Source organism: Zootoca vivipara, chromosome 1 (assembly GCF_965207765.1).
Source record: "Zootoca vivipara chromosome 1, rZooViv2.hap1.1, whole genome shotgun sequence".
NCBI classification, from domain to species: Eukaryota; Metazoa; Chordata; class Lepidosauria; order Squamata; family Lacertidae; genus Zootoca; species Zootoca vivipara.
In genome coordinates, this window is record NC_142582.1 from 59996504 (window position 1) to 60011558 (window position 15055).

The 15055-nt window shown below is 40.5% G+C and overlaps 1 protein-coding gene across 1 annotated transcript in view; it reads left to right on the forward strand.

Moving 5' to 3' along the window:
* Positions 1–15055, forward strand: part of MUC2 (mucin 2, oligomeric mucus/gel-forming) — a 60643-nt gene that overhangs the window by 11896 nt on the left and 33692 nt on the right. The window contains exons 13-30 of the mRNA XM_088651931.1: positions 267–431; positions 999–1093; positions 2344–2470; positions 2670–2922; positions 3569–3621; positions 4133–4233; positions 5050–5201; positions 5390–5528; positions 6280–6390; positions 6647–6829; positions 7177–7416; positions 8352–8508; positions 10189–10317; positions 10717–10864; positions 11337–11380; positions 12745–12948; positions 13184–13219; positions 13780–14253. Of these exons, the coding sequence (XP_088508057.1) occupies positions 267–431; positions 999–1093; positions 2344–2470; positions 2670–2922; positions 3569–3621; positions 4133–4233; positions 5050–5201; positions 5390–5528; positions 6280–6390; positions 6647–6829; positions 7177–7416; positions 8352–8508; positions 10189–10317; positions 10717–10864; positions 11337–11380; positions 12745–12948; positions 13184–13219; positions 13780–14253 (2811 nt within the window). The remainder of the gene's footprint in view (positions 1–266; positions 432–998; positions 1094–2343; positions 2471–2669; positions 2923–3568; positions 3622–4132; positions 4234–5049; positions 5202–5389; positions 5529–6279; positions 6391–6646; positions 6830–7176; positions 7417–8351; positions 8509–10188; positions 10318–10716; positions 10865–11336; positions 11381–12744; positions 12949–13183; positions 13220–13779; positions 14254–15055) is intronic.

Here is a 15055-nt window from a genome sequence, read left to right on the forward strand (position 1 = left end):
GCTAGACTAATTCTGCAGGCATGCTATTTGAACTAAAAAGAGCTGCTGCAGAGAACAGCACAGTTGTCAAAAGGCATTCAATAATGCTGGGGTATATATACACATATGAACAATGTTCATACTGATTGGATGTGATGTGCTTATTGGATGTGTGGAAATTTATCCCTAGAAAATCTTAGTAAATTGCTCACTATTCCCATTTTACAAAAAAGAAAGGCATGCCTTTAAAGAAACTCACAGCCAACATCTGTTGCTTTTATCAATAGGTCTTTGTGGGAATTACAACGGAATAGAAGGAGATGACTTCAAAACATCAAGTGGATTAATAGAAGCAACAGGGGCTTCCTTTGCCAACACGTGGAAAGCACAAGCCAGCTGCAGCGATAAGTTGGATAACTGGGACCACCCTTGTACACTTAGCGTTGAGAATGGTAAGGATGGGTGGTTTTCATAAATAAATAAATAACAGATTTCAATATATGTGTGCCACCTATATCCAATTTTCAGGTCAAATATTGAATCTGAAGCCGGGGCCAATTTTCTTTATTACTTGGGAGAGCAGGTTGTGATGTATAAATCTTTGCTAGGTCTAAGGCTTTAAATGCACTATACGTTTCATGTCACTGTCTCAAAAGAAAAAAGTTTCTAAAGAAATAGGATGCAACACTGCCAGAGATGAAGAAGAAAGACTCGTTTTATCTATTGTAGTTGTGAAAATGGAAGCCTGCTTACAGTTTCCATCCATAATATTCTGTTTATGTTTATTGTGTTTTATAGTCTTTTGAAGACAAAACGATTTTGTTGCCCAATTATGTGGGTAGCTATTTGCCTTTAAATGACAGAGAAGTTGCATAGTGTTCAAACATCCAGACACATAGAGTAATCATTTTGTTTTGGTGTATTGTACTGCAGAGATTTGAATTCTAGAGTATGGCTATAGGCATTACATAGAAATACATGAAGTGAATGGTTTATAATAACATTTAATTTCTCTCCAGAAAAGTATGCTGAACATTGGTGCTCTTTGTTGAAAAGCACAGAAACTCCTTTTGCCAGATGTCACTCAGTCATTGATCCAACAGATTATTATAAGGTATGAATTTTCAAAATTTTTCTGAGTCTTTATTCACACAGCTTGGTGTTTTGTTACATGGAGTTGTTCACTTTCAGGTATTATGGTAAACTGAAAAGAGTGGTGGTAAAGCAAGTTCTGCAGCTTTCTTCCCAGTTGCTTTTCATAGGGCTTGGGGGTTAGAATTACTGACAATGGATTATCCAGTTTCAAACCCAGCCAAATTTCTAGCCCTTTCAATTGGAATACAGGAACTAAAGCAAACCCACTGTTGTGAAAAGAGCCAAATAATAGTTATCCAGAAGAGAGACATGAGCCAGAGGGCTCTTTTAGCTACACCCAAGATTTTAGAAAAAACTCTCTAGCTTTTTAAATAAAAAAACAAAACAAAACAGCAACTGCCTGAGAAACTGATTGGAAAATTACATAAGTAAAAAAAAAAACAGCTTGCTATGGGAAGTTCATGAAGTTCACGAAGTGCCAGCACAAAGTCTCCTTGGGTATGTGGAACTAGTTGTAGCTTTTGGGGGATCCTGATCAGAGGAGTTCCCAGATTCCCCAAATAGTTCTAACCCTGATGAGAGGCAAGAGATCTAGTCCCAACATGGTGGAGGTGAGACAGTCCGCTTTTAGGTCAGGGGTGGAGAACCTTGTGCTCAGATGCCAAATGTGGCCCCCAGGCCTCCTTATATGGCCCTTGTAACTCTCTTCAAGCCACATACCATGACTGACCCTGCTTCCATGTTGTTACCTGGCCAGAATGCCTGTTTGTCTGGTGTTGTCTGGTACAGAGAAGGGTATGCATGTAGAAATGAGAGTGCTGTACAAAGGTGAAATTTACATTAGTTGCTCCACCCACTTTTGCCTTTGCCCTGCCTACTGCTGACCTGTGACCCCATGAAAGCATGCTGAGAAAAGAATGTGGCCCCTGGGCTGAGAATGATTTGATACCTGCTTTAAGTGGATCACCTTGCTGTGGGGAAAACAGCCCATTCATTGCTTTTAACAAACTAAGCAAAATAATAGGAGAAGTTCACTCTAGCATGTGAGAATGCAATCTTGAAAAAACTACTAACATTTTTAAATGGAAGGAGGAGAGGAACATATGGCTTTGTTAAGGAAAAGTTCTCAATTTATCATTTTACTTTCATTTTAGCTGTGGAACAGGGTACCATTGTGTAGCATTGCTACTGTTGAGGACTAGCTCTTCATTCATCTTCCTACAAATGTACTTGAATGTTTACTGGCTTTCCCCCCCTCCCCTTGCCCAGCGCTGCAAATATGATACCTGTAATTGTAATGCCAACGAAGAATGTATGTGTGCTGCCCTATCATCATACGCAAGAGCCTGTGCCTTCAAAGGGGTCATGTTATGGGGCTGGAGAAAGAACGTCTGCAGTAAGTGTCTATATCCCCATCCTTGCCTTGAACAAAATGCCTTGAACAAAATCATGTTCATAGGGGTCTTAACAGAAGTAGAATTTGGACAGCATGCACTGAATGGCTTAGGAATGGTGAGCAGGAATATATTTAGGAATGGTGAGCAGAATATATTCTACCCACTTTGACTTTTTGTCACTTTCTCCCCTTCATTCAGACAAAGAAGAATCCTCTTGCCAAGCCAGCCAAGTCTTCCGTTACAATTTGACTTGCCAGCAAACTTGCCGCTCTCTTTCTGATGGTCATAAGCACTGCTTGAAAGGGTTTACTCCAGTAGATGGCTGTGGCTGCCCTGATAAATCCTATATGGACGACAATGGCAAATGTGTGCCAATTGCTCAGTGCCCGTGCTATTACAAGGGTGTGCCCCTAAATCCTGGATATGTGATAATGAAACAGGATGAGCGCTGGTATGTTAACACAACAGTTTATGGTCTTTCTCATTAGGTGGGAAGCTCAGTGTTCAGTACCAGGAACTGCTCTGTGTATGAGCATTCTTTTCATTAACCATAAGACAGTTTAGAAGTTTGTGATACTAACTCAGAAGAGGATCTTCCTTCCAAATCAACATGAGAAATACAAGCATCAGAATGCATTGTGGAGCAACTAGATTTTAAGAAGCTTTGTTTACCAGGCATAGTGTTCAAAGGGCACAGTGTTCAAAGGACAAAGAGGTGCTGAAATATTGCATTGTGAATTCTTGAGATTACTTGAGAAGTCAGCAATATAAGTGTACACAACACCTGCCCCCCCAGTATTTAATGCGTAATCCAAAGGTTCCTCCATATTCCCCTCAAAACTATATGTCTCAGCTTAGAAACATCTTGTCAAATCTTATTAAGAAACTGACATTTTGTCTTTGGCACTTGCTCTTACTTTGTTTTATGCATTGTCAGTAGGGCACCATGGTGTTCAAGTAATGTTTAGCAGAAATGGTACTCTTAAATTTTTGCAGGAGATCTTTAGTTTTTGTTAGTGGCATTGTATAAATTGGAAATCACTTATAAGCTCAAATATCTGGCTTACCACCACCCCCTGCTGTGTTTTCCATTCTAGTGTTTGCAGACATGGAAGATTTCATTGTGTGTCAGTGGACGTACCCCATGAACGTAGGTGTACAATTTCATGTTACATTATGGCTTTTTCCAGTTTGAGTTATCATCTGTATGATTTTGAAGTTGTGCTTAAGAAAGCAATTATTTTGAAGCTGTGCTTAAGAAAATGAGCCATTTTTGTGTGAAAATAATTAATAAAAATGCAATTGATAATTACATTTTTTCAAGCTGACATATGCTATAGTTTGCTTCATCCTAAAATGTATCAGAATTTCCCCTCTAAATCCACATATTTATATAGTTTTCATAGACATATCCTCAGCCTTTGATAGACATGGGCTTTGTCTTAAATTGCTCAATGTAAAGTATTGATACGAGACTACTGATTTTAATTAAAAACCTTTTATAGACATGCTTCCTAGTTCAATGGGTTCACAACAGGGATGTCTGTTGGCCCCCTTTTTGTTTAATTTTATATATAAATAAAATTTTTATATACAGCTCTTACTGATTATCAAAATGGATCCAAGATAATATTGTCCATGTTCTATATTTCATTTTACAGACTGCTCACCCAACATGACATATTTTGACTGCAACAACTTTGACAGTTGGTCTTCCCAAACACCAGTACATCTTAGCTGCCAAACACTGGGAAACGATCAGGTACACTTTCATTGTATTTTGACCACACCTTAATGTCCTCATTCTCTTGTTCCTCAAGTGATGTAATTACAGTAAAAAAAAGAAGCTGTATTCTAGGTGTCTTTAAGAGATCTCCTTGAGACTGTGGGACTTTTCCTAGCAAAAGGACTGCAACTTGGAGAAGCAAATACCTGCACATTTATACCACCAGTTTGCCTTCATTGGTTCTGATTGTTTTTAACTTTATTAACATTTTCATTTCATTTAAATAATTTCCACCTTTCATTTAATATAAATAAATATATGCTATATTGGTATACAACAATAGAAATCCCTCTGCCACCAACCAATGGGGGCAACTATATTTTCCCCTGAAAATAATTTCCCCAGCAAATTATGCTATTATTTCACAATGTAACATCTCTCCTAAGGGCTCTCTATTCCAGGGAGTTGACCACACTGCTGAAAGCAACCAAGCTATTGTTTGAAGTGGTAGCAAGGGTTTTGTTTGCTTTTTGTCAAAAGAAAAAAACAACCATTGACAGTCTTGTATTTAAAGGTTAAGGTCACCTTTTTGAAAAATTATTTGAAGTAACCCAAATCTAAAAGTCTCCAAAAGTGCCTCTGTTTTGTAGACCAACTTTATTTTAAACACGCCCAAGATTCTGAACAAATTAACTTGAGGTTTTCTCTTACCTTGCAAATCGCAATTTGGTAAACTTTGAACAGTAATCCCGAGTCCAATTTGGCTTTATGAACTTATCAAATGCAAGACCCATGAATTCTGATTGACCTTATCATGAAATGTGAACACAATGTTCTTCTTGCTCCTCACAGTTCCAGACAGAGTGTGTTTCAGGATGTGTGTGCCCTGATGGATTGATAGATGATGGCAGAGGGAGATGCATCCAAGAACAGGACTGCCCATGCATTCATAACAAAGTATTTTACTCCCCCGGAGAAACAGTAAATGTGGACTGCAACACATGGTAGGATCTTTTTCACTGTCACTTATTGTAGTCATAGCAATGTATGAATATACTACTATGCAAACAGAGTGTATATGGTGGACTGCATGTTTTCTCAGCTACATAATTTACCCAGTACTTCAAAAGCAATGCATGGAGACAGAGACTAAGCCTTACACAATTTCTTTAATTGTTTTGGTACTCTCCAGTACTTGTCAAAGAGGAAGCTGGAAGTGCACCACCAATTCATGCTTTGGGACATGTACTGTGTATGGGAGTGGCCATTACATCACGTTTGATGGAAAATTCTATGACTTTGATGGCAACTGTGAATATGTGGCTTCTCAGGTAATGTTCAGCTATACTCATGCAATTTTATACTGTTTTGAATTAGGTGTGTGTGTGTGTGTATATATATATATATATATATATATATATATATATATATATATATATATGTATATATACACCACACACACACCCTATCTATTTGGCTTCTCAGACATTCTTCAACATCTCATCTTGTGAAATTTTCTTACTTGGTAGAGTAATCGATGGTTCTGTTAAGATCATTTCAAATGGTAGTATCTAACAAGATGGTTCCATTAGCACCAGAACTTCTGGTTGTTCAATAGAACTACCCCCTTACTCTCTCTGCTGCCTCCCCCCCAAAAACAATCAATTCTGGGTTTCCCCCCAATCCTCTGGAGAAGATTTGGGGATGGTGCAAGGAGAGACAAAGGAAAGTTCAATTGTGCATATGGAAATCCTTGTTCTACAGCAGCTACTTTATGGATACCATTGTATCAGTGTCTCCAGGCTTAATATGTGCAGAAATAGTTTACACTCATCCAGGCAGAATTTGCTAGTTTTTAAGCCTTGTTTTCTCCAATTCATTCGGTTGTTGCATTTTGCAAATGTGTTGAGGAATTAAGTGCCCTCTGAACCATAAAGGATTGTTAAATTTGAAAATATATTAGGTTTGCTACCAATACAAATATGCAGTGCAGCTTTCACAGCTTTTTAAAACACAAGAGAAAGTATCCTGGTTTTGGTTTTTCTTAGTTTTGTTCATCTTTCCCTCTCCCACCTTCATTAGGATTACTGTGGAAACAGCGATTTGGAGGGAACATTTAGTATCATCACAGAGAATGTCCCCTGTGGAACCACTGGAGTCACCTGTTCCAAGGCCATTAAAGTTTTCCTTGGGGTATGTATGAACACAGATGAGGACAGGCCTGAAAGCACTTGGTCTGCACCTGTAAATAATCAAATCAGGTTGCAGTGGGGAGGTGCAGGCAATTTGTTGAGTTCTTAGTCAAATGAGGCTCCTTACTTTTGAGAACTGGTGTCACGATATCCAGTTTAAAAGAGCCAGACTGACTCTAGGGGAGCTGAGGGTATCAGTTTAACATGCTAGTGTCTGCTTTTGTTATGAGGCTTCTGTTACACATCTGTCTTTTTAGAGCACTGAATTAAAGTTGGAAGATAAACAAATAGAAACATTTGAGATGAATACTACTAGCACTGTGACTTACTGGATCCATGAGCCAGTTGGGCTGTACATTGTAATAGAAACCAGCAATGGTGTTATTCTCATCTGGGACAGGAAGACTACTATTTTCATCAAGCTGGCACCCTATCTTAAAGTGAGTAATTCTTGAACATATTCCTTTAATGCAATGAAAAATTTGTTGTTAACAGATAAGTGCAACAAAAAAGACATTGCTTGTGGTAGCATGTGTGCATCATTAATAGAATGGGGCGCAAGAAACATAGGGGTGCCCAACTGTGGCATCACACAAGGAGCCACTGAAATCTGAAATCCCAAGGTCTGGCATTGCTCCCACCAACTCAACAGTATCCATAATTAGTAATGCTAAAACAAATGGCAAAACAATCAAAGCAATATATATCACAATAAAATTTCTGCTAACTTTAAGACATTGCAAAACTTTTCCAGTCCTAAGGTATTGACTTTCCCCCTTTTCTCTAGGGAAAGGTCTGTGGCTTATGTGGCAACTTTGATGGCAAGGCCAGTAATGACTTCACTTCAAGGGACATGGTCCAAGAAATGAGTGCACTGGCATTTGGAAATTCATGGAAAAGGGATGCTGCATGCCCTGATGTTGATGTAGACCCTGAGCCCTGTGAAAAGAAACCTCATCGCAAATCCTGGGCAGAGAAAGAATGCAGCCTCATCAAAAGTGTTGTATTTGCAGAATGTCATTCAAAAGTTAGTATTGTTGCTTAATCACTTGGCCAAGCTGGGCTATACTAGTCTTGGGGGAAAGAACAAGCTATTGCCATATGTGAGCATATGGATAATTTTCTGTCTCATGTATATATGATAGAGAAAATTCTCCATATGCCCCCCCTTCTCTCTCTCTCTCTCTCTCTCTCTCTCTCTCTCTCTCTCACACACACACACACACACACACACACACACGGCTTAGTCAAAAATAAAAAGATATTTAAGCAGTTTTCATAAAATACCTAGCAAACCATGGGGGATCATCAGTAGTGCAATGGATTTTAAAGGTCTTGACATACAACATCAGATGAATCTATAATATCCTGCAGACAATTTCTAACTCAGTAGCACCCATTCCATTCCAAACTGGATAGTGGAGTGGTTTTCAACTTTAACTGTAAAGAGATGTTATCCAAGGAGAATGTGACTTAGGATAGACTTTAGAAAAAAGAGAAAGAAATATCATGATTAGACATGTCTTGAGTTGGTATGGAGCTCCCATTTCCCTCTCCAGAACTCTCTGCAGGTACTCTATTTTGAGAAATACTGTTTGAAATGAAAACACATAAATTAATCTGAATTATCTTCACCAAAAACCAAATATTTGTTGTTGCTATACAGAATGTTACTAGCTTAAAAGTCTGAAATTGGAATTGATAAAATATCTCACAGAAGTAAAATGTGCCATAGATTCTTGATGCCTTGTTGAAGTGCAGTGATATGTAATGGGATGGATACTACTGTGGCAGGGATGTGCTGTGTACATGTACAGCAACATCCAAAAACATTGGCAACTAAGGGGAATCATTATCAAAGATTGTGGTGAGTTAGGCATCCTGGTATTGGATGGCAGAAATACAGTACGTAGTTGATCCATTGAAATACCCTTGCTCTGTGATTCTGTGACTCCCTAATAGGTGGCTCCAGATCAGTACTATGAAGCGTGTGTACATGATGCTTGTGCCTGTGACTCTGGAGGCGACTGTGAGTGCTTCTGTACTGCAGTGGCTGTCTATGCACAAGAATGCCTCAAAGCTGGAGCTTGTGTCTACTGGAGGACTCCTGACATATGCCGTGAGTTTTGTGATAAAATATTTCTCATGTATGCATAAAATTCAAAAGAGATGATGGCCCAGAAACCGTGGCTTAATACCTTTCAGTGACCAAAATTCTAGATGCACTGGTTTTTATAACCCTAAGCCCCACCCTGTATATTTTGAGATATCATTGTCTCCTGCCATAGCCATTTCATGTGATACCAAGAGGCTTCTAATGTGAGTTCTTTTGTGATATCTTTTACATATGTCTCCAAATAAAATTCAGTTCTCAGTAGGTCAGTTGGTCATACTTGCTGTTCTCCAACAAGAAACCCTATATCTAAAGAATCATAGGAGGATCCAATAATTCACAGAAAAACGGGATGCCTCCACACCATGTGATGATGATGCAATACTGGGGCTGGGCACACTGTCAAAGGCATATTTAGGCTCTGTTCACAGTTGGCAAGGAACTATATCGGTGCCTCCAAAGCCAGGAGAGGCGATGGACCAGAAACCTTTTTTAAAAAGAGTTTATCGGCACCTTTTGCACTCTGTCAGTGACTTACTCTGTGGCTATCGGGTTGGGTCTGCACTGCTCCGCTTTCCCTTCTCCTCCACCTTGCTCTATTTGCCTTCCTGCCCTCTTTCCTTCCTCTGCTCGCTACTTTCTCTTCTGCCTCCTTCCTCCCTTCCTTTTTTTCCCCTCCTCCTGCAACTCTTGTTTTCCCACTCCATCTTTCTTTCCTCCAAGCCCTGCTGGATGCTCTACTCACCCTCCTAATAGCACTGCCAGCCAACTGGGGAAGGAAGTCTGCAGGGCTGCTGCAATAGCCCATGGCAGTGACCAGATTCCTCTGCTGAAACACCCAGAGGAGCCTGGGCCTCTTGCCTGGCTGCCCAGGGCAGCAGAGCAGTGGCCCAGGGAGTGTGCAAATGGGCAAAAAGGTGCTTAGCTACTCCAAGCCCAAGTGGAGAGACCCCTGGCCCTGCACCCTCGACAGGGGCCAACCTAGCCACCATTACTGTCTTCACTGGCATTGTATTAGGGGGAAACATCCAGTGTATGCATATAGGCTCTTCTCATGATTCGTAGCCCTGATCATGCAAGAACATAAGTAAAACCTGCTAGATCAGCCAGCATCCTGTTCCATCAGTGGCCAACCAGATGCCTATGACAAGCCTGCAAGCAGGGCCCAAGCACAAGAGCAGTCATTCCTCCTGTTGTTTCCAACAACTGGTATTCAGAGGCATACAGCTCCAAATGTTGATGCAGAGTGTAGCCATCATGGCTAGTAGCCTTTACCCCAATGTATCTTTCCAATCCTCTTTTAAAGTCATCTACATTGGTGGCCAACACTGCTTCCAGTGGGAGTCAATGATGGCCCCAATCACAGGGAGCAAAGGCTCCCAATCCCAGGAAGATCCTGTTTGTGTACATGTACAGCAAGTTTCATGGATGGCAGGTGGCCAAGATTGGCAGGAGGAGTGGTGGTAGGGGTGGGTCCAGTGGGTACAGCCTTCCTCTCCCTCTCCATATGATTGCAATCCCATTGGGGGGGGGTGTCCAAATAAGTCTATGTTCCATGTTAAACCAGAATGAAGTGGAATTTCAGTTCCATAGGTGATAGAAATGGTTGCAGGTTAAGTGAGCTACGTGCAAATATACTTCTGTGACTTGTTTTTAATCACAACTATCTATCTTTTGTTCCGATAGCAATCTTTTGTGAGTACTGGAATCCTACAGATATATGTGAATGGCACTATGAGCCTTGCGGAAGTGATATTGTTACCTGCAAGATGCTTAATCAAGTCAGCACCAACTTTTCAGTGCCATATCTGGAAGGTAAGAAACTGCCAGTTACCAGTAGCTTTTGGTCTTCAAGACTCTTGTTAGTGCAGTTTGGAATACTGTTCACCCAGTGGGCCAAAGCAATTTCCCCCATCTCCCATATCCTGCTTAATGCATTAGATGTGTCTCTGAAACTGTTTACAGCCTATAAAGAGACACTGAGCCTAGGACTGTCTCCCACATGCCAGGGATGGAGACCCTGTGACCCTTCAGATGTTGCTGGACTCCAAGTCCCCTCAGTCCCAGACAGCATGGCAAATGCCAGGGATGGTTGTAGTTCTGCAACATCTGGAAGGCACCAGGTTGGCTCCCCTTTTCACATGCAAATTTTGCTACTATGTCAAGTATATTGCCGCAATGTAATTTTACGTATCTCATTTTTGTGGGTTCTAGGTTGCTACCCACGATGTCCTCCGGAGAAGCCTATCTACATCGAAGAGACCAACACATGTGGGACAAGTGATATGTGTGGCTGCTATATTGACGATGTTCACTATGGATATGGGCAGCGTATACCCACAGATGATCTGTGTACAAATTGGTATGTGAGAATGGAGAGCAGATGGATTAACAGTGGCAGGCAAACATATGTACATGGGTTGATATTTAAATTGCTGGTTTTTTGGTCTGACACACTACATTTTTCATGAACGAGAGTGCTGTTCTGAATAGGGAGCTATTTTTTTAAATGAAAATCTAAAATGAAATTGTCCATGGTGTCCAAAAGTAGGTTGGATTTCCCCCCTTTCTTGGGCAGAGATCCTCTCCCAGAATTCCCTTCCCAGACAAAGGAAACCTGGCCAACAAAAATATTCCTGTTTAGGGGGATATAGAGATTACTGTATTTACTGCTTTGCTAATGATATGCATTTAATTATTGTTTTAAATGAATTTATAGTGTTACAATGCAGGAGCAATTATAGCCTGAGCATTTACAGAACAGAAGTACAAAACAAACAAATATACAAATCTTCAAGTATTTCATTTCTGAAAGACTTCTTTTTAAATTTCAGTTTCTGTGTTTCTGCTGGAGTAACGAAATGTGAACCCCGAGGAGGTATATTTCATCTTGCTGTTTTTCCATTCAGAAAGCAAAATAGTACCATACACTTCCCCCATACATTTCTCTGGGGGGACTGAGCAATGATTTCAAATGAGTCCCCTGCTCACTGTATTCTTTTTTAAATTATCATTGAAAAATAACAATAATAAAAGGACAACCTTTTCCCACTTTGCAGTTGTTCCACAAAAAGGGGGAGTAGCTAAGGAGTGGCTAAACATTTTTTCTGTAAGCCTGTATTTTGTTTTTATTTATAAGGCACTGATTTCATCTTATAACTTGTCACAGACCACGATGCCCATCTTACTTTAAAATGCATTCTATACATGTTTACTTAGAAGTACAGTAAGGCCCTGCTGAGTTCAATGGAGGTTACCACCAACTAAATGACTGCTTAGCCTTAGGGCAGAACTCTGCTGCCACCACCCTGATGCTGATGGCTGGTGGGTTAGGATGACTCATTACTTCCTCTCCACTGCTAGCGGTGGGACTCTGCCATGGTGGAGGATCCAGGTTCTGCTATGGTGGATGGGGAACTACTGCCAGCAGTAGCCAGTGGAAAGCCCTGAAATGAAGCATGGGGTGGATCACTGCAGGCCTTGCATCCACAGGATCCAAAGCCCTTCAGGCTCCTCAGCTTCACCAGTCCAGAGCTGGCACATCAAAAATGGTGGTGGTGGGATTTATTCAACCTTCTGCCCTGACCAGCACAATCCATTGTCCCTGGCTGGGATTTGGATTGCTCTGCTGATCAATAATCCTACAGCATATGGTGGGCCATTTTAATATCCCTGCCTTTTAGTTGTATTCTTACTAAGGCCACATTTCCCAGTGGCAAGAACTCTATCCTACTGTGGGAAACAGCTGATGGGTGGAAATTAAGCAGGTGTGTACATCCATGTGGCCTCTGCCTGGCTAAGAATGAGACCATACAGGAAGAACCCACATCAATAGTCCATGCAATTCCAATATGCATATATCTGTCACAATGGTGAGAGATCTCACCACTGGAAACCAGTTAAACTTTCCTTCGTGCTTGCTGCAAATATGAATGAGGCTTAAGTTTATGCATCTCACTTGACAGATTTATTCAACTTTCTAACACCTTGAGCCTAAGCACACTTACTTGGGAGTAGGTCCCATAAGTTTCAATGGACTTCCTTCTAAGCAGAAGCACAAAAAATCTTTATAATATTCCAAATATAAGCAGGTTAAATAAACAGTGTTTACCTGCGGTTAACATTCCTATGGAAAAACACAGTATTTCCACTCTGGGTTTCCACTCATTTACATTTTGATTGGCTGTTTTTTCATTATGCTTCAAGCAGAACAACTTAAGCACACTGATTTCCTTCCTTTAGGTTGCTGCATATATGATGGCAAAGAATACAAAGAAGGAGAAATAATAATAAATGAGAGAAATGGATCTTTTTGTTTCGACATAAAATGCACAATCAATGGCACTTGGGTAGTTGAAGACATGAAACCCTGCAGTACAACCGCCCCTCCCACAACTACTCTTTCAACTACCCCTTCCATCACCACCACCACTACTACTACCACAAGTAAGCTTGCAGCATTGTTACTATTACTGCACATTGGTTAGCTATCTAATTGGAGAAAATCAAGTTTGTTTTATACCTCCATGCATAGCTAAATGGCTTTAATTTGTGAAACTAATGAAGGCTGATGCTCTCAACATTATATGAAACTTTATCTATGTCAAATCTATAATCTTATCCAATATTTGTAAGATTGCAAAGTAAGATTCTCATCCTATTTCTCTCTCTCCTGTTTCAGCTGCCACTACAACCTCCACTACACTCTCTTCAACGTGTAAGTGTTGTTAAAGAAACTGGGGATAAGCCATAGTTCAGTGGTAGAATATGTGCTTTGGATGACTCAAGAATCAGGTTCAGTCCCTGGATCCATTTAAGAGCTAGGACAAAGATTTTTGTGTGAGGCCCAAAAGAGTCACGGCCAGTCAGGGCAGAAAATACTGGGTCAGATGAACAAATAGTATGTCTCGATTCGGGCAAATTCATATGTCCCTATTTAAGGTCACTGCTCTGATAGTGGTAGTAAAGTTGCCAATGCAAAAGAGAGGAACATGGGGGTAATAAAGTGATGCACATATAACTGTGATAGGCGTTCAAAAAATAAGGGAAAAAATGGATTGTGTACCTTGCGCACTGGAGTGGAGCAATCCCAGGATATAAAGATGCTTGCTTCTAGCTTGGGATGTTCTTTCTTGTGATCTGTAGGGGTGGGAGGGTAGATGGTTGCCCAGTGATCTGTTATTCCACCATGAAATGATGGTTTTAGATCATGAGGTCATTCATGCGGACCCATTGCCAATGAAGCTCAGGAAAATGACTTTCACATTTGTCTTGCAGCTCAGTGCTTAATGCTTGCCTGTGAATGGAGTAAATGGTATGATGTCAGTATACCCGAAGAAGGACCAGAAGGTGGTGACTTTGAGACATATGATGCCATAAGAATTAAAGACGGAAGCAGCTTTTGTCCATCAGCTCCACAAAACATAGAGTGCAGAGCTAAAAATGCACCTGATACGGATATTGCAGAATTGGAACAGAAAGTGGACTGTAATGTCACTTATGGGCTGATTTGTAGAAACAAAGACCAAGATCAGACCCTCTGGACCCTCTGCTATAATTATGAGATACGTGTCAACTGTTGTCAAATCATTCCTTGTGTTGGTAGTACGACCACTACTCCCACCACTACTCCCTCCACTACTACCACTACCACTACACCAACTACCACTACCCCTACACCATCTACCACCACCACAACTACCACTCCTACCACTACCACTACTTCCACGCCGTCTACCACGACGCCAACAGGTAATGCATTAAATGTTACTTCTTGACATTATTTTGAATGAATAACCATTCATTCACAGAATAGTGAAATATATTGAATGCTAATGAATTTTAATAATACAACTCTTTAAAAGGAGATACACACTTTAAAAAATAATAATTGATAGATATTTGTTTTACTTAAACCAGTTTACTCATAAGTTTGCCCTTATTGGCTGCTAACATCGGCCTGATTGCTCATTTTTAGGAATTAGGAAAGACAGAAAATATTGCTTTGACTAAGGGCCATTCCTGGTTTTAATGTCTTGCTCCTTGCGTGATGCAGGAAATCCTGACAAGGGCTTCAGGAACAAGCCTGTTTTTTCAAGACTTTTGCAGCCATTGCAATCACTGAAGCTATTGCTGGCCATAGCTGTGCCTTCTGGGACCACACTTGTCCTGGCATGTGGTATACCCTCCAAAGGCCAGTGATCATCGTATGCAGAAGGAATGTGTTCTGAGAACCAGCCCTAAGACAGGATTCATACTGCAGATATCTAACATCAGGTCTCAGGAAATGATTGCAGAATATTTTACCATGACCTACAGTCAGAAGTGGGCATTCAACCTGCAAAAATACAGTTCACCTAGAAATGGGTGAATAACGTTACTGACACTTTTCTCTCTCTCTTGTTTTGTGTCTTGCACTGATTTTGCCACTGATCACAACACATAAGTACAAAACATAACACATAAGTACAAAAACTTATGGCATATGTTTATTTTTAGAAGGAAGTTAGGAAATATGATGAAGGAGAGACAATGTGGAATGGTAACTGACTGA